This window comes from Lepisma saccharinum, chromosome 26 (assembly GCF_977018435.1).
Source record: "Lepisma saccharinum chromosome 26, izLepSacc3.1, whole genome shotgun sequence".
Taxonomy (NCBI): Eukaryota; Metazoa; Arthropoda; class Insecta; order Zygentoma; family Lepismatidae; genus Lepisma; species Lepisma saccharinum.
In genome coordinates this window covers 48,539,824-48,558,831 of record NC_139254.1, presented here as the reverse complement: position 1 = coordinate 48,558,831, position 19,008 = coordinate 48,539,824, and the positions used below count along the sequence as shown (strand labels likewise).

General features: G+C 38.3%; 1 protein-coding gene across 1 annotated transcript in view; it reads left to right on the top strand.

Moving 5' to 3' along the window:
* Positions 1 to 12,729, top strand: part of LOC145979498 (retinaldehyde-binding protein 1-like) — a 123,360-nt gene extending 110,631 nt beyond the window's left edge. Inside the window, exon 8 of the mRNA XM_083112432.1 lies at positions 12,308 to 12,729. Within this exon, the coding sequence (XP_082968558.1) occupies positions 12,308 to 12,393 (86 nt within the window). The 3' untranslated portion in view covers positions 12,394 to 12,729. The remainder of the gene's footprint in view (positions 1 to 12,307) is intronic.
* Positions 12,730 to 19,008: the final 6,279 nt, after the last annotated feature.

Below are 19,008 nucleotides of genomic sequence, written 5' to 3'. Positions count from 1 at the left end.
GTCCTTTTCATTCTTTATTGATTTCCAGTCCCCCTTTTCAGTTCATTATTTCTTCCTCTCCTTTTCTCTCTATTTCCTTGGCCTCTTTCCACTTCCTCATTAGTCCTCTCTTCCCCTCCCTATCTTCCTAGCCTTTTCCCATTCTATGTCGTGTCCTGTTTCTTTTGTGTGCTTGAATATAGCTTTCTTCTCCCTCTTTAGTCTTTCGTCATCGTTATGTTGCTTCAACCTGTCTTTCAGTCTCTTTTTCGTTTCCCCTATGTACACACTATCACATTCCTTGCACTGAACCTCATAGATAATCCCTTCCTCTTCCTCTTCTCTGTTTTCTTCCTTCTTCCTCTTCGCTATCCTTAAAATGCTGCGGCCTCCCTTTTTGTATGTTCTTATGCCCGCTTTTCTAAGTACTTTGCTTTATCGTCTCTGCGGCTTTCCCCATACTCCTTATGGCAAACCACTTTCATTTAATTTTCAATCAGGGTTGTTATAGGTTCAGGAATTTTAAACTAATTCAATTCCGGTCCAGGAGAGAAAATCAGCAAGCGTATTTAGGTTCTGGACCGTAAAGAACCTTTTTATCTGTAATGGATTTGAATTCGGTCCAGGTACCTTTTTTCCAGATCAATTGAAATACGGTCCTGGAACCTTTTTTCAGACTGAATTTATATACGGTGCGGGAACTTTTTTTCTGGATCAATTTAATTCGGTCCAGGAACGTTTCTGCAATGAAACAATACGCAACTTGGACCGAATTTAAACTGTGCGAGAAAAAAATGTTCCTGGACCTTTAGCAACCCTGATTTCAATCCCATTTTCTTTGAAGGGGATGAAAGATCTCTGGCAGGGATAAAAATAATTCTCCTTTTCCGGGGATAAAATTTTCTGTGGTGGGAAATCTCTGGCATCTACTCCTCTTCCCCCCGTTAATTCGCACACTGGCTAAAATTAAGTTTAGCACCTTGTATGATGTTCTTCTCAACTTAGCTCTACCAAGCGTACATTTCTCCGTCCCATATTCTGACTACGTTGTCTTAAAAAAAAAGGTTTGATTGGCGCCCTGTGTGCATGGCACCCAAGTTTTCAGCTCCAGTAACCTATCCCTCTTACGGACCGGGTTATTGCGAGCCAGCAGTAATATTGCCTGCTGCTTGTGCGGCACAGTTTAGTACACAATTAAATAATAACAAAAGTCTTCGAAAAGTTCTTTGATTCGATGGATTTTCCATGTTTCTGCTGAAGAAAGAATTTTCTGTCAAGTGTAACAAACCGATATAAATTTTTTTGACACAATATAGTCGGAAATGACAACACAGGTTCCTATTTAAATTGGATATTTACACACGGTCACTTTAACTTCATTATTTGTTTGTTAACACCGCACAAAAATCAACTTCAAATGTTTCATTTTTCGGTTGGTAGTGTGAGGGAAATACTTCAAAGGCTAAATTCTAAGAAGGACATTTGCTGCTTAAAAAGATGTGGCAAAGCTCTTGCAACGGACTGTGCTTCACGTTGGGAAAACGTACCCCCCCCCCCCCCCGTCCCTCGTTTCAATCCGGCCCTCTGGATTTCTTCCTTACCTTAATATCTCAATCTCTCCTTTCACATCACCCTGGGTGCCAAGCGAGCAGATTATATTTGCGCCGGAATTTCAAAAAGGGGGGGGGGGGGGGGTTCACACAATAATTTATATTTTTATGTCCCTGGTTCGTTTACACATGTACAGAAAGTTAATATACAACTTGTTAAATGGACAGTTCCGTAGTTCTTTAAATCATAACATTCTAGTAGAATATATTGGTTTATTATAGGTAGTTATATATATACACATTTTACATAGCGTTTCCATGTATGTCTGCATAGACCAAATTACCAAATCTTTAAATTAATATAATTGCGCACCTATGGCATAACCATCGGCACTTCCTTTACCGCAGAGTTAGCATAACTATCTCTGCGGGCCTACCCTCAGCTTAAATGATATTCCGTTCATTACAAATGCGTTTCCTTGCGTCTTCACTCCTTCTTTTGGGCATCAATTAATCAATACGGAAATATCCACATAATCAAAGCTTTTTCTAAAAGGGGACTTGGGACAGCAACAGGGGCTGGCTTAACCAGATGCTACATTATTATATCCAGTTTAGCCACCATAAGTGGACTAAACTTGAGGAGACGTTCCTCTTTCGTCGATCAATGGGGAAACACTGTTTTTTGCTAAAGCCCACTGGCCTTTTTTATAGTCGGGGTAAACGTCCGTGGACGTGGACCCCGTAGCGTTGGAAAATTCCACTGCAACGGTCTTTTGAAAGACAGCTAGCTCCCCCAACCGGGGAGGTAAAAAACAGGGGAATCTAATATCCAGCATAGCACAATCCAATAAGCATATACACTTACATGCAATAATAACATAAAAGTAAACTCATGGAAACATTTTACTTAACCCTACACCTTGTAGCTGGCCAGCAATTAATTAACATATTACCAAAACCAGTAATGGTCAATCCGACCGTTACAACGTTATCGTAACTTTTATAGAATTATATGAAGCTTAGTTACAGTTAGATACAGGTTCTAACTTTATTTTTAGAGCACAAATTTGTACTATTGAAGTCTATTCTTGGTGCCTAAAACTTAGATTTTCTTGCCTAAAAATTCCAGGCTACTGGCTCAAATCTGCCTCCATGAAAGTTATTTCAGTTCTTTTGAAGCAACACAGTTTGGCAACACTATGAGTGATCAAAAAACGCAAAAGAAATTTCGGTAATGGTAGGAATGTATTTTACTTAAATTGCTTGCAAATGATTTAAATGTTAAACTTCAAAAACTATTTTGATGTCAGTTCATAGAGAATGAAATGTTTGTTATGAATATTAAGTAGTAGTTAAATTTCTGTGCATGAATTATAATTTAACCCATAACATCCTCATTACTTTCATTTAATATCTGCAAAAAAACTTAAATATCTGATCTACAAGTACGAGTTTAATAATAACGTATCACTCATGCCATCTAGCGAGAAAATTTTGTACTCATACGCCTTCAATTAGGAATCGTGGAACTCGGGCATTTCGCAGAAGGGACAACACCACAGCTATGCGCCGACCTCATGGTGCTTGGGGGGGGGGCTCGAGGCCCCCCCCACTGTTAACGATGTGGAGTCAGAGCCCCCCAAAATAATTTTGCTTTAGAGGATCTAATGCATTATTTTGCTTCTCTTGTAAAGTTTACTCTGAATTTTGCCACATGAACTTAACTTTAAATAGAGTCCAGCACAGTTAATTCTGCCGTGCGATGCGCGAAACAACTAAAGAAGCAGTGTTGCTAATGGAGCAGATAGAAAAATCGCTGCAGTGCTCCGATGCACAGCTGTTACGTACAACAATAAAATTAGAGAATTCAGGTCTATCTAACGTTGAGTTTTAAACGTCATGCATTATACCAGGACTAGGATTAATATGTACTAACAAGTGGCTTTGTATGTAGCTACATACATATGGACTAAAAATTCGCAAAATATGAACTAACACATAAGTAAAATTACCAAAAATGCTGCAAAGAAGACTTCTTCATACGATTCCTTATTTGAGTGATTTCAAACAAAATAAAAAATATATATACGTATATATTATTTTTCATTGCATTAATGCACTGGTGGCGTTCTAACTTTTCACTCCCAAAACCCGTATACACTGGTATGGAACTGCAACGGCAGATAATAACATGCCAACGTGTTAAACCGCTACAATTGCACCATAACACTCCTCCTCAAACAGTATTATTATTTCCTCTCTGAGATCTGCGACAGTCGGTTGCCTTTGTTGTACATTTACAAAGGATGCCGGCTTCGACAACAATAACAAGTACATATACTGCCACTAGACGATAAGCTGCGCGGCTTTTTCTTTTGTTATGAACCAGGGCCGGCGCTAGTCATTTTGTCTCCCTGGGAGGTGGCGGCAGATGCCGCTCTATTTCGACCCCCCCCTCCCTCCCGGTCATTACGCAGCAACGGAAAATTGAAAATCAATATATTCCTAACTAAAACATCAAAATATAAAATAAATAATGAGACTTCTTATGCTATTTCAATACTATTCAGCGCAAAAGAATATCTCGCTCGATCACAGTTTTCAATAGGCTTATTTTTTTCTTCTCTTCAAATTTTGCCGCTCGGTTCGCCCTCCCCTTCCGCTGGCCCTGCTATGAACTTGGTCACCCATCAAAGCATGGCAATTTTAACACAGAAAACAATATGTATCGCATTAAGCAGCAAAAATGACAGCCTCCTCTATGCAATTTCTACAAGAACACCTGCCGGAGCCAGAGTTGAATTGCTTAGAATTTCCCGAGCTTGGCTATGCAAGGTTTTTGATTTCAACTTCGACAGAACTGGAGGCATTATGGAATTTAACGTTCATTAGCAAACACACACTTTTACATACACACACGCACACAACGTCAAACCGGTCAAATACTTAGTATAAAATAAAAATATGGTGCTTCCAATCCAACAAAACTCACCGCCACGTTACCTGCCTTTCCCTTCCGTGACAGAAATAGTGCTTCATTATTACAGTTGGCAACACTAGTTACTAGCTAGCCAATGAACATGCACTGCATAAAAGAAGCAACGACTACGCCGTGCTATATTGCCACATTAGCGTCCCTGCCGAACGGTATGAACCGCGAGCTGGAGCGGTATTCAATTGTTTTCAATGATGTTTGCGCGAGTGTGTCCAGGAATGGAATGACAATGTGGCAACAATAGCGAAGGTTTTCGAGCAGGGTAGAACACATGATGCTAAGAGAGAGGGAGACGAAACGAAAATTCGTTTCTACGCAACGGCAAATTTACGTGTGTGGCACTCTACACACTTGAAATGTTCTAGACCATCAACTTTTGGTGGGCTGAGACCGATAAACCATCAACTTTTGGGGGGGGCTATGACCGGAGACAGCAAAACACATGACTTATTGCTATATACTAAGTATATAATTATGAGTATTGTTAACCTTTTTACTAAAAAGAGTTTCAAAAGACAATGTGCATGAACTAGGAGAGTGGATGGGACGTTCGGGCTACAAATAACTCTCACAAACAATTGACATTCTGCATTCGAACTGTGAATTAAAATTTAGATATTTTTGAGAAATTCATGGGCTTTTACGAGATTCCGAACACCGAGACCAAAACTTAAAAAAGGGAGGGAGTGAGTCATTCGTTAATTTATCAGAGCCCCCCAATAATTTTGACAAGTCTGCGCCCCTGACAGGTCCAGTAGCCTACATGTTAGCAAAAAAGGAATGTATAGTTGACGTTGTAGGTTATACTCCTCAACCCTTCCAAACTTTGGCTCAGTTTTTCCAAAGAAATCAAATAAGAAACTAACAACAACAGCTGAACCTCGCCCAGCAATAAAGTCAATTCAATTCGATTCAGCACTTTCGAATAATAGTAAAAATATTAGCAAAATACCACTAAGGTAGGTGAGGCAAAGGTGGCCATAGTTCGCAAGGTCGCCCACTTCACGAAAATCGTATTAGTATTTAATAAAGTTAACAAATGGCACTACATCAATGTACCCAGTCCCCCTCTGGTGAACTCTGCAGAAAACGAACTCTCTCTGGCTGCCAGCAGCCATTTAATGTAAATTATTGTGTCAGGGATCCAGCATAACAGTTGTCGTTGTTATTTTAAGGTAAGTAAGAAATGCGTGTGTGTACGTCCTTGAAATTAACGAATGTTAACATTTTATATATATTTTAAAAGCAGTGGCGAAGCGTGACATTTTTACGTAGTCATCGCAAGACTTGCCAAACGTCAGGGTCAATCTTTCAACCCGGGAAGGGGTTTTGATTGATTTGATTTGATTTAGTTTATTTTACTTCGCGTTTTGTGCCTCTTGTCTAATTTGCGAAGATGGGGATGAGTGATGAAATGATGAAATGGATGAATGGACATTCACAAACAACCAAGCCCGACCGGGATTCGAACCCGGGGCCCTTGGCGTCGCAGCGCGATGTGCTAACCACTCGGCCACAGGGTCGGGCCTACATTGATAATGATGATAACAGTGTTCGTACATGACGTGTGAAGTAGAGATGGCTAAATCTATTCTTAAAAAAAAAAAATAATAAACTTCTCTGTCCGAAAATCGGATAGCTTCCGAAATCCGGGTAGTAGAATTTTTGAATCGAGATTTTTAGGTTTTCCGGAATCCTGATATTTTTGGTCATCCCTGGTGGGAAAGTAAGACATGTTAGGGAAAATGTTCTGTTTGAGTAAGTATGTCTATCACCTCGAGAACAAAAATCTTGATCAATCTTGTCATTTGTAAGCATAGTAAACACAAAACAGCAGGAAGTACTTCGTGTTTTGTAAACCAAGAACAATTTTTCCCCCCAAAATCGACATTTGAACCGCAGAATCTAGAAAAATTAAAAGAAGAAATACTATGAAGAAAATAGAATGGATCCAGAACTGCTTTTTTCAGTTCTTTCTAGCACTAACCGTGGGGAAATTTGTGCTTTTGCTTACTTATATTTTTTTCTATGCACCATTAATTTCATCATGTATTCTGTGTAAGTTGCGTTGCGATGCTCTTCAATATGTTTTTTTTCTCTTAAAAAACATGAGCGTTGCATGCTTTACAGCGCTGGACATTCTGAGAAGTTTCATCTTGATGACACAGAAACCCTGCCGTGTTTGTCAACAAGGAGGCTGAAAAAAAGGTATCTTATGACTAGACCTTCAAAAGCGGGGGAAAAGCGGTCGAAGGACCTTGGATTCGCAGACCTGCTGCGATGAGCTGGCCCGCCTGACACCATTGCACTTAACGGAAATGCAACGGGACGGGGGTAGAACTAGGCTCTCTTTCGATTCGCTAAACTTAGCGAATCTCTTGAGTATTTCTAGCTGTTTCATGGTGTTACTTAACTAATTTCGTTCAAATATACGAATATTCTGATTTATTTTTTCTTCTTCCCTAAAATATTTAAAAAGCAATATTTTTATTATTTTGCTTTGTCATCGCCGTATCTCCCGATGACCGGACGCCTCGCCTCTGTTTGAAAGTTCGTTTAATTATCTTTTTAATCACGTAGTTACATTGCAAAATTGTTTTTTGTGTCAAAGGAACTATACCTATTTTTGTTGAAAAATATAACTTTAGAGGCGAGTTCTTAAGGCGGCCCATGGCGGGCCATCTTGGAAACAGATTACACTCGCCTCTGGAATTTACATTTTTTTCTCATTAAAATACGTTTTATTATTAAATATTTCCTCATAATGTTAAATTTGCACAGACTTTCATGAATCACTAAATGTTGCTAATATGTTGTGTTTATATGTTAAATATTTCAGAATATTTTTTTTTCGGAAGTGTTTCTTTTATTTATTTCGAAGACAATAATTAGTTACTGTACATAACGTATGACACCAATCAAAAGATTGAGACTAACAATTTAATAAATTATAAAAAATGAATAAACATGAATGCATATGTTTTCTGGAGTACAAGCAACATTTTCTATGAAACTATAAGCAGTGGGCCACCTTTGGTAGCCCCATGGGTCACCTTGGGAACAGATGTAACGATTTTCTATTTTTTTTTTAAAGTTATAAGCAATTTTACAAAATATTTATATGGTACATGTTCTTCATTAGTTATAAGAGTTATTTCTTAAAATTTCATAAATTTATCTCTCATTGGAGATTTGTAAATTGCCCTAAAAGCTTAACTATAGCCACCTTTGGCTCACCTACCTTACAAATAACTTGTAAACGCATTTACTACACAACCTAGGTTAACTAATCAGTATATGAGGTTATTTCATATTATAATTAACTATCGTTTAAATGCGCTTACATTGCTTGAAGAGGTGTAAGGGGTGACATCTTGTGAATACACCCAAATGTCAACATCATTGCACGTAGTACACCCTGCAGACTAACGACGCTGTGGCTCCCGGACTTGCAGCCAGTATAGATCTATCTAAGAATTGTGTTGTCGTCCATATTTGTTTCTGAATGTCCCTTCATCCATTTCACCCTTCGTCCCGTGGGGGATTTGGATTGATTGGATTGATTTGGTGTTTTAAGTCCACTTTATGCACAGTAAAGCTAATTGGGACTGGACCTATAGTTTAAAGTGGCATCCGAACCACTTGTGCCTCCACCGGGTATCGAACCCGGGACCCCTTGATTACAAGGCGACGACGCTACCACTGCGCCATCGGGGAGGCCCCCGTTGGGGATTTGCAACTAGGTTATCCTACAAGGGCGCCCGCAGTATTTTTTCTCAGGGGGGAAGTCATAGAAACGTTTATTATTATTATTGTTATTATATTTTATTATTATTATTATTATTATTATTAGTTACTAAATCATAAAATTCAAATTGAATTGGAAATACTTTGGCGTTGTATACAAGTTCAGACTCGAGTCGACTATTTAGATAGAAATTGCATTCGCTTTGCTTCCTTTCAATAAACAAATAATAATAATAATAATAATAGCTGCTGTTTCACCATCCGAATAACATTATCTCTTTACAGAAATCTCAGGGGGTAAGTGCCCCCCTGCCTCTGGAGGAGGGGGCATACATAATTAAGACGCTCAAGGGGCATAAGTGACAAGAGCACCAAAATTCCTTAATCTTCTTCTAATATATAAAAATGGATGTATGTGTTTTTGTGTGTGTGTGTGTGTATGTGTGGGGGGTTGGGGTGTATGTTTGTTCCGGCATAACTCTCGAACGCCTGGAGCGATTTCAACCAAACTTGGTACGCGTATCACTTGCAACCTGGAAAGAAATACTGTTGGGGTAAGACACCCCTGACACGCCTGGGGGTGGGGGTGGGAAATGGGTGACATGTAAAAATGATCGAAAACGACCGATATTAGTTTGGAATTCCTTAATGTTGTGATAATAGCAAAATAAAACATGTGAATTCGTATTACTTGCTTACTTCATGAAGGATGGTAGATGGAAGTAGTTTCTAGCGATAACATAACTTCTTACATCATAAGTCTGTATGGCAGACTGCAAAGGAAGCCGCAAGAGGTAACGTAAGAATGGTCGAATATAAACAATTGTTCCTCGAAGAATATTTTTTACTCAGATGTGTCTATATTTGTTTTACTGTTGTGTCTTTCCGGTTTAAAATGGCTTCTTCTGTACTGGAAATTGCAATAAATAAATAAATATATAAATTTAGGGGGCGGGTAAATTCCTTGTGACATACCCTGTCACTCACAGGCAGTGCAATGTCGTGTTAAGACTGTTACACTGTTACATAGTTCTGCAACCTAACAGTAAAAGATCAAATCGAAAAGTGCATGCCATAATTTGACATTAAGAATTCTTCTCGTAAGCTAGTGTACAATGACAGGGACACCGGTGGGTCACAATAGTAAGTCACCTTCTCGTTACATGCTGGGTTGAGTGCAGCCAGCTCAGTACTGGAGCAGGAACGCATGGTCGTTGTGCCATGATGCATTTTTTCTCTCTTTCAACGATTTGTACTGCGATTTTTATGAATAAAATTCATATTTTGTCCAATATAGTCACTTTAGTCAAATTCCTCGTCACTCTGATCTGAATCTCTCTCCTGTAAGTCATTGTTTTCACACTTTTCTTCATCTGCACTATGAAGACACAGTTCAGTACGTCGCATTGACTGATCCCGGCATCAATTACTCTTTCCTCAACCACATGTCAACTGCAATATTATCTGAAGCTACTCTTTGACGGGCAAGCACCTTAAAGCTCGGTTGAATTTAATACAGAGCGAGCAAAGTTCCAATGTGGAGAACCCATCTCTTAAAGTATGACATTTTACGGGAGGGAATGTGATGCAAAAAAATGATTGTCATGAATTTTGCTGCAACCCTCGTAGTATGCTCCACCTGGCGCAATCTAGGGCAGTAAAAGCGATCGGAGCCTGGTTATGACCACATCACCGAGATTGAGAATGTGTGGGTCAATATCTCCACTCCCCCATGTGTGATTTTATGGCTTTTTTGGCAAGTTTTCATTTGGAGTTCTTGAAACTGCTTGGAGGATCGGTTTGATATTGGTACATGATAGACAAAAACTTGATATTCCATGCGTTACGGGTGTTATATCATGATATGGAAACTTTTTTTCAAAAAGGCTGCTGACATTTTTTGGGCCACAACTTGTCTCGTCAAGAGGGGACTGCAATGAGGGCAAATTCGATTTTTTGCTTAACATGATAACTCTAGGAGCACAGCCCGCTACAACACCAGAGATCCAGAACTCGAATCCTTGACTTTGCATGGGTGTTCTTTGTAATTGTCCCTTCAATTTCATCGTATCATCACTCATCCTCAACTTCGCGATTGATCAAAAGTGGCGGAAAAGCAAAGTAAAATTTTAAAATCATCAAATCAAAGATAACTATAGACAATTTAAACTGGACACTTATCTACTGGTAACGAAGTGCACATGGATTTCACTAAGTAATAAAAACTAGTTTTGGCATGTACTTGATCTCAAGCTTTCACCACATCATGTGGTTTCCTCAGGAGATAGAAGTACAGTAAAACCTCGTTAATCCGGACCAATGTGAGGGATAAGTTGACCGGTTAACGAAAGTTCGGATTAACTGAAATAACCTAAAAGAACAGTAGAAAGTGCATTAAAACTCCGTTTATAGCAACAAGACACGTTTAGTATGGTGTATTTAAAGGGCATATGCCAAAATACACTATCTATACAGTACAGTACAAAGTCTGCTGGAAACATAATTTCATCAGTGGTTGACTGCCTTTTCTTTGGGAAGTTCTCTTGTTGACTTCTAGCCACATTTAAAACCTTGCATTCTGTTTTGTTTTTTTGCCTTTTGCCTCCCCGGATTATGCGAAGTCCGGCTTATCGGGGTCCGGATTAACGATCTTCTACTGTATAGTTAAGATTAAGACATTGGAAGGTAAGTTTTAAGGTTAAAAAAGGTAAAAAAAAGATAGATGATAAAAGGGTGCGGAGTCGCCTGAAGGGCGGGGCCTCGGGTGAGTGCCAGTTAAGAAATAAATTTAAAAATAAAACTTATTTAAAATAGGATGTCTATTTCGAAGTCTGTGTATTTTACTACAACAAAAAAATCAGTTAACAAAAACAGGACAGTCAGTTGCCAGCAAGAGTTGGAGTGACAGGGCACTGCTTTATCCTTTTTTAACTTATTTTAACCTTGAAACTTACCTTCCAATGTCTTCTTCTTTACTACACTTGTCCTATCTCCTGAGGAAGCCACATGGTGTGGTGATAGCTTGAGAACAAAGTACATGCCTAAACTAATTTTAATTACTTAGTGCAATGATAGCATGTGGTGTAAGTTATGGCGAGGATCATATTTTAATATTACCATCAGAACAATTCGTTGTATGGGAACCAGAAAAATGATGCGGTTTTTTAGTTTTGTTTAACTAAACTCCTCTGAAGAGCTATTTATAGTCAGATCGATATATCTCTACTTATAATCCTTGGCAGTAAGGTGGAGCCACCTATCGCCAATTTGCTCAAGTATTTTTAAGAGTTAGAAATATTTCTAAGAATACATTACCTAGGCATTTCATAACTCACTCGTTAGTCGGCCTCCGTTGGTGAGTAGTTAGCACAGCGCGCTACGAATCTAGTTGTCCTGGATTCGACTCCCGGTTCGGACATGGACGTTTGTGTTCGCCTGCCCTGAACAAAAAGAAATCTGAGATAAATTGATACATGAGTTTGATGTGTGGAGAAGGCTGCTGCTTATGAGTATTATTTTTTAAAGAAAAAGTCGTTAGTGCGTCTGACTACCATGCGAGAGACCCGGATTTAATCCCCGGCGGAGGAGAACCGGCATTTTTTCCACCTGTCGAAGCGGCTCCGGGGTCCACCCAGCGTCCTATAAAGTGGTTACCTGCAGGAAATTCTGAGGGGTAAGGGCGGCCAGGGTGTGGTGATGATCACATCATCCCCACCTTCGGCCTTGATCAACAAAGTGTGGGGCCCTAACTCCACGCCCCCTATACGCCTTCATGGCGTGGTGGAAAGCACAGGGGAGTGCTTTGCTTTTTTCACTTTACTGTTGAAACTATAATATAGGGTGACCAGAAATCGTAATCGAAGAAGCGACAGTTTAATATTTTCTTGGGCTACCTTGTATCAGAAAAAAAATATATGTCCTGTCGAAATGGAATTTAACAGGCTCCCAACTAAACTTGCATAAGAGTTTAATTCTTACAACTGCCTCTGATCTAAAGATGTTTCCCTCATATATTTCTTTCTTCTTCTTCCAGAAACCCTCAGGCCGCTCATGAAGAAGAAGAAGGTGGGTTCTTCCAACAATGAAGATGAAGATTCTCAGCAGACGCCACTTGTCTAGGTGGATTTTACTTCAGTCGACACGACTCTGTTGAAGTTCAGAAATCTCTTTGCAGTTCCCAGTACTTACATGTGACGTAACGAGATCAGAAGAACTCTATGACTGAACCAATAACGGCATTGCGGCCTATTTATACAGCTGTACAACTACAAACTCTTACAAAGCTTGATTTTAGTTACCCGTTATAGTATTATGTTAATATTTTACATATGGTTTTAGAAAGGACAAAATATTTATTAATTTAATCCAGATGTATTCTAGAAGTATAGTTGTTTCAAAAGTTGTAAATACTCTTATGTATAATTTACATTCATTAGCAAAATTATAAATAAATTTTAAAAAATACTTCTTTTGCACTAGGTTAATTTGTCCACTTTATTAACATAACTCTTCGAAGTAGATAAGCATATTTGAAAAGATGCTTAGGAGATTCGATATATAATACTAAGTCCAGACCATGAATAATATTCATCTTATTAATAAATTACACAACTATATGGCAGAAATCAGTGTAGAACTGATAATTTAACATTATTCTGATGATGTTCCTCTATCTCATAACTTACACTATGCATAATTTTCTATATATAACTCTAGTTAAACAACATTCAGAAACATCAAGTTATGAAATCATTCAAATAAGGAAAATATCTTCTACAATTTGTTATCCGACTCCAAGTTCTATATTTCATTAAATAAAATATAGATTTCCGGCTGAATTTTTAAGTGCACATTACTTACATGTTCAAAGGTGCGTTGAGAGATGAGGTAAGTGCATATATCTGACTTATTTTGCAAGTAATTTGCGAGAGAACATAGTATTTAGGGCATATTTTTTAGGTAAAATCATGTGAAAGTAGTACGTTCCGAATTGTTCATTATATTACCAAGGATTATCTATTACAGGATGGGACACTGAGCATATTCTCCGACCTGTGCGAACACTTTTCTAAGGCCTTATAAACCACAGACTATACATACCCAGTACAAGCAGAACCATCTGGCGGGGAAGACAACGCACACAGTGAGGAACTATCGATTAATACGCATGTCGATGTTTAAGCTCGATACTTGGAACGCAAATCTACTTTTTTCATTGGAATGTAATAAATGTAAGAAAGGAATAAGTAAAATTGTTGATTCAAGTCTTGGATTGTCCAAAGGAAATGCCAAGAAAATATTCTAATTTCTCATACATTTACTAAATAATATATGATATTGGGTCATTTTTTGGTTTTCGTAAAATATTTTAATTCTTACACTAAAAATCTTACATAATACTTCAATATTGTAATTGATTTCTGGATTTTTTATTTACGTTGAAGTTTAATTATTGAAATCCACGTGATATGCAATTAGATTAACAAAAGGAACGGAATATCTTCTTCCCCTTGCACTAAAATAACAAAGTACCTGTAACGCAACACATTTACCACAGAAGAAAAATTGTACTGTGGAGTTACAATGAAAATTCATCGCATGCAAATACAGAGGAAGAACGTAGCCACATATATTAAACTGTAACAATTTGTAACGTTCAATACACACGCTTCTTTTTATAATTTGATTCGCCGAAGCTTACCTTGCACATTGTCTTCTGCCTATCTGACATTAATTATAAATCATTTACTATTCCAAAATGTAGGTTTTCCATAAAAAAATTTAAAAAAGATTCATGTATGCAGGCAGGACTACTTTGTAGGACATAAGGGAGATTTATTCTTCACCTAAACTTAGATTTAATTTTACATCAACTTAAATTACACACACAAAAAAATATCAAGCTTAGAGCGTTCAAACTAAACCTGTCTGCTTTGAGACGTCTTAAAGAATGACATTTAATCAATATAAAAGGTAGATAGATATATAAGGTAGCGTAATCTTACACGATACTTAGTCCACGACGGATGTAAAAGTTTTGTAAAGAGATGTCTACGTTAAACAAGAATACCCATTTCCTAGTCTCCTCTATACTATGCTTGACATAAGACATAACACATCTTTCACAGTACAGGGCTTAATAATAAATCCAGTAACCACTGATTTCCTAAACATACCAAGAATAGCATAAGGAGAATCGCAGAAGCTTTATAATTCTCCACAATTAACCCAAATTTTGGTTCAGAAAGTAAAATATAGCAACACTAAATCGAAATGTACTTATAACAAGAAATCTGTCCTTGCTCTTCGATACAGGTTAGTCAATAACCAATTTGAGAGTAGTGAAATGCGTCACAATCTTCTATGAAAGTCTAGAATCTTTACAACAGCTTTATTAAAATGTTGCTAGTGTTTGAATATAACGCAGTACTACACAAAATGCAATACAACGTAGTTTATAATGTACTAGGTCAGTCAAAATGTAAATGCAATCATTTTTTTTCCCACAGCATCAATATAAAACTTACAATGATATAATTTTCCAACATAGTCCCCCTGCACTTCAATACACTTGGTCCAACGTTCCACAAGCTTTCCGATGCCCTGAGAAAAAAAGGTTTTCGGTTGAGCAGCAAGCCACGTATGCACCGCTTCCTTCACCTGTTGATCTGTGTCGAATCGACGGCCTCTTAAAGCATCTTTAAGTGGACCGAACAGATGGTAATCCGACGGGGCGAGATCGGGACTGTATGAAGGATGCTTTAACACCTCGAAGCCCAGATTCTGAAGAGTTTGAGCGGTGTTGGCGACGGTATGGGGACGCGCGTTGTCATGCAACAAAAGAATGCCTTCCCACAATCGACCTCGTCGTTTGCTTCGAATTGCAGGCTTCAACTTGTTCGAAAGCATATCACTGTATCATTCACTGTTTATTGTTGAACCCTTTTCCGCATAATGTTCCATAATTACCCCTTCTGAGTCCCAAAAAGTGTGACCTTCACTTTTCCTGCAGTGTGTTGACGCTTGCCTTTTTTTTGCACTGGAGATTCAGGATGTTTCCATTCCATGCTCTGGCGTTTGCTCTCAGGTTCGAAGTGATGGATCCATGTTTCATATCCAGCGATGATTCGTTTCAAATAGGCTTCACCTTCGTTAGCATGTCTGTCCAATAATTGATGACAGATTCTCACACGATTTCGCTTGTTCTCGTCAGTGAGTTCTTTAGGGACCCATCTCGCACAGACTTTATGAAAGTTGTGCCTGTTATGGACAGTCATCAACAGTCACTCGTCGGTTATTCAGAACCAGCTCACGGACTTGCTCAATGTTGTCATCAGTAGTGGATGTGGCTGGACGACCTGCTCTTTCTTCGTCCTTCACACTTGTTCGACCGCTTTTGAACTTTTCAATCCACTGGTAAACACTTCGCAGCGGTAAAACAATGTCACAGTATTGTGCTGAAAGTCTTCTATGGATTTCAACTCCTGGTACACCTTCAGACCACAAAAAACGGATTACAGAAAGCTGTTCTTCTGTGGTGCACACGGACAATGGCGCAGTCATCTTTACTTGGCAACACTGCAGAGCGAACTGAAGTGATGACGCTGTAACCTGCCACAGGCGAAGACAACGATACTATCTATCGGCTTGCGAGCGCAGAAAGCTGTACAGCCAACCTACGGAAGAAAAGAAAAATATTGCATTTACTTTTTGACTAACCTAATACATCCCTTGAATTTATACGGTCGTTTTATGAGTTAGCCCCTGATCATGGACTAATCGCAACCTTGACAGGGCAGATCTCATTAATTGTCCATCAGTTTATGACTGTTAGTTTTCGTCCAAGCGGTTAGATGGCGCTAGCAACTTCCGTCTCCAACGGAAATATCGTATAGCAACTTCCGTATCCTCTTTGTGATCTCTGGGTTCGCCATGGCTTATGGGGCTGGGTTATCTTCATATACATATATAATCCTTGGTATTACTAGCTACGTGGTTGAACAATAATAACCCCGTCTAGTTCGTTGCACTTTTTGACACTAGATGTAGTGCAGGTGTGCCAGGCTGGTGCAAGGAAATGACGTTCAACCAAGTAGACGAATAGCTGTGTTCAAGTTCAGAAGATTCAACAAATGACTGTCTGCTGCCTAAACGTTCATTTGATTTGCTAGCACTAACCACGTGACCATACACCACACATTACACCACTCCAGAAGGTAGTGCAAACCAAACAGTGTAGACACCAAATACACTGCTTGACACTAAATCAACGTCTGTGTTTAACTGTGTAACCAACTAGCAGGCCGAGTGCAGAGTCAACTCTTACACCGTTACAGTTCTACTCGCTCTATTTTCCACAGTGCATACGACAGCCAGTGATGTCCCGTAGACTATAAGTTTACGTCTACATGCGTTGTCTACACGTAATCTACGCGATTACATTGGGTTGTAGTTTACATAGACTACGTAGACGATCTAAAGTGCATTAAAATTAATTTTCAAGGGTTTCATGAAAGGAAAGTGACATTTTCAACTATATTGGTTCCTAACGAACTGAAAAGAATCCTGTTTACAACAAAATTTCTCTTCTCTTCTATTATCAACTGTGGAAGAAGATAAATAGTATGCAAAAAACAACAACAGATGGCAGTCGTGAGGCAAAATTAGTCTTTTTCCCATAAAACACTAGAATATTTCCTATCTTAAGGTTTTTCCTAGGTGAGAAATTGTTCGAATTTGGAAGAAAGAGTGTGAAAAGTTCTCTTCACACATCAGCAACTGATACGCAGTATAATTTTTTTTTAATTCCACGCCGCCCTTTGCTAAGTTATCACCTTTCGCCATGTTGTTTACATAAATTACGTCCTCTACGTGTATAAAATAGTCTACGTGTAGAATGTAGACTATCGTTGTTTACGCGTAGACGCACATCACTGACGACAGCGCTCTTTCTCAAATACGACGGCTTGACCAGTTCTGGTACAGAGACTTAATTTGGATTTCCAAGATTATTGTTATTAAGCATGTTCTATACTCTTTCACACTCTAATAATGAATGTTTGTGTTTGGCGTTACTCTTTTACAGCGTATTGCCACACATACAAATATATTGTCAAAATACACTTTTAGGCAGAATAATGCTGAGGTAATTGCCTTGAATGCACATACAATTAACTAGTGGAAAAGTATCTGAACTGTATGCGACCTATTTCTAAAGTTATTTGTATATGCAACATCTGATAATGTATAACTATATTTTAATTAGAATTCTTCCTCGCCCAAAATGTCAATGTGCAACGTTGTCGATATAAGAGGAAAATTTCACACTGATAGTGAAATTTGCGTGCTTGCTGTTAGCAATATGGTTTAAGGCCGTTCTAAAGCTGATTTCGCGGTAATTTTTCGACAACAGATGGCAGCACCGTTTGTCATGGTAACCGAGGGCCATGTTGCCAGATCTCCGCGCATAATCAAGATAAGTACATACAGGTTGGTCGATCAGAATATTTACTACTGATGCAAGATGACGTCAGGTTGATTAGTGGAATTTAGAAAAAAATCATAGGTGTGCAGCAATGTTATTGATTTTTATGAAATCAGTTAGATACTTTCATCAGAGAAAGAACGAGTGTATCAGTAATGAAAGGCAGTAAAAGTCCAAAATATTAACAAAAAGTATAAACAAACTTTTTGTTAATTCATACAACAAACAGAGCAAGGAAGAATAATACAATTACGTTTGAAGCAACTGCTACGTTGACTATGACAGTGTTCCGCAACCTTTTTTTACTCACGGCACACCCCAGACGGGCCTAGACTCAACACGGCACACCAAAATGTTACGTCGTTATGTAATCAATTATTATTATTATCATTGTTGTTATTATTATTATTATTATAAAATATGAATAGACTTATGCATTTATTAAAAATTTATTAACTTTAATTCACTGTAGAAAATACACATTTCTAATACGAATTTTAAAGTAAATAACTCTACTCATACCTTCAATGTGATACTTGAGCCTGCTTAGCAGCACACAGACGGCTGATTCGTGGCGGAATCGTTGACAAAGCAAGCCTCATTTCTTCATCGATGGATTTGAGTCTCTCTCTCTTTGATGTTTTAATTGCAGTCAACGTTGAGAAGCCCAGTTCACACAAATAAGTAGTTGAAAATGGTAATAACACATTAACTGCCATCTCGGAGATAGCCGGGTATTCATTGCTTATTGACAACCAAAATGTATCCAAAGGCACTTCGAAAAATTTTAATTTCAATGTTCTGTCTGCTTTCAAATCTGCCAGTTCCTCTTGTAAGCGTAAATTTTTCGGAAGATATTTCGAATCCATACTGAATGGATCACGAACCCAGTCAAAATCTTCAACGCTCTCTCCAAAATATTTTTTGAAAGTGTGCTGCAAGAGTACTAAATGTTCTTTAATTAAGTCCATCAACATCTTGTTATCGTCAGCAAGGGGCCATACAGTTTGGAACATCTCACACGATCCATTTTCAATTGTCTGTATCCACAAGTTCAACTTATTAATACATCCTTGAATCTTATCCATACTAGTCAGAATATTTTCGTTTCTACCTTGCATTTTCTGTTTAGTTCATTCAAGTGTACGAAAATATCGGAGAGATATGCCAACTTAGATACCCATTCATCATCTGCAAATAAATCCGCATACTCATGCCCCTCAATAGTCAAAAATGAAAGTACCTCCTCT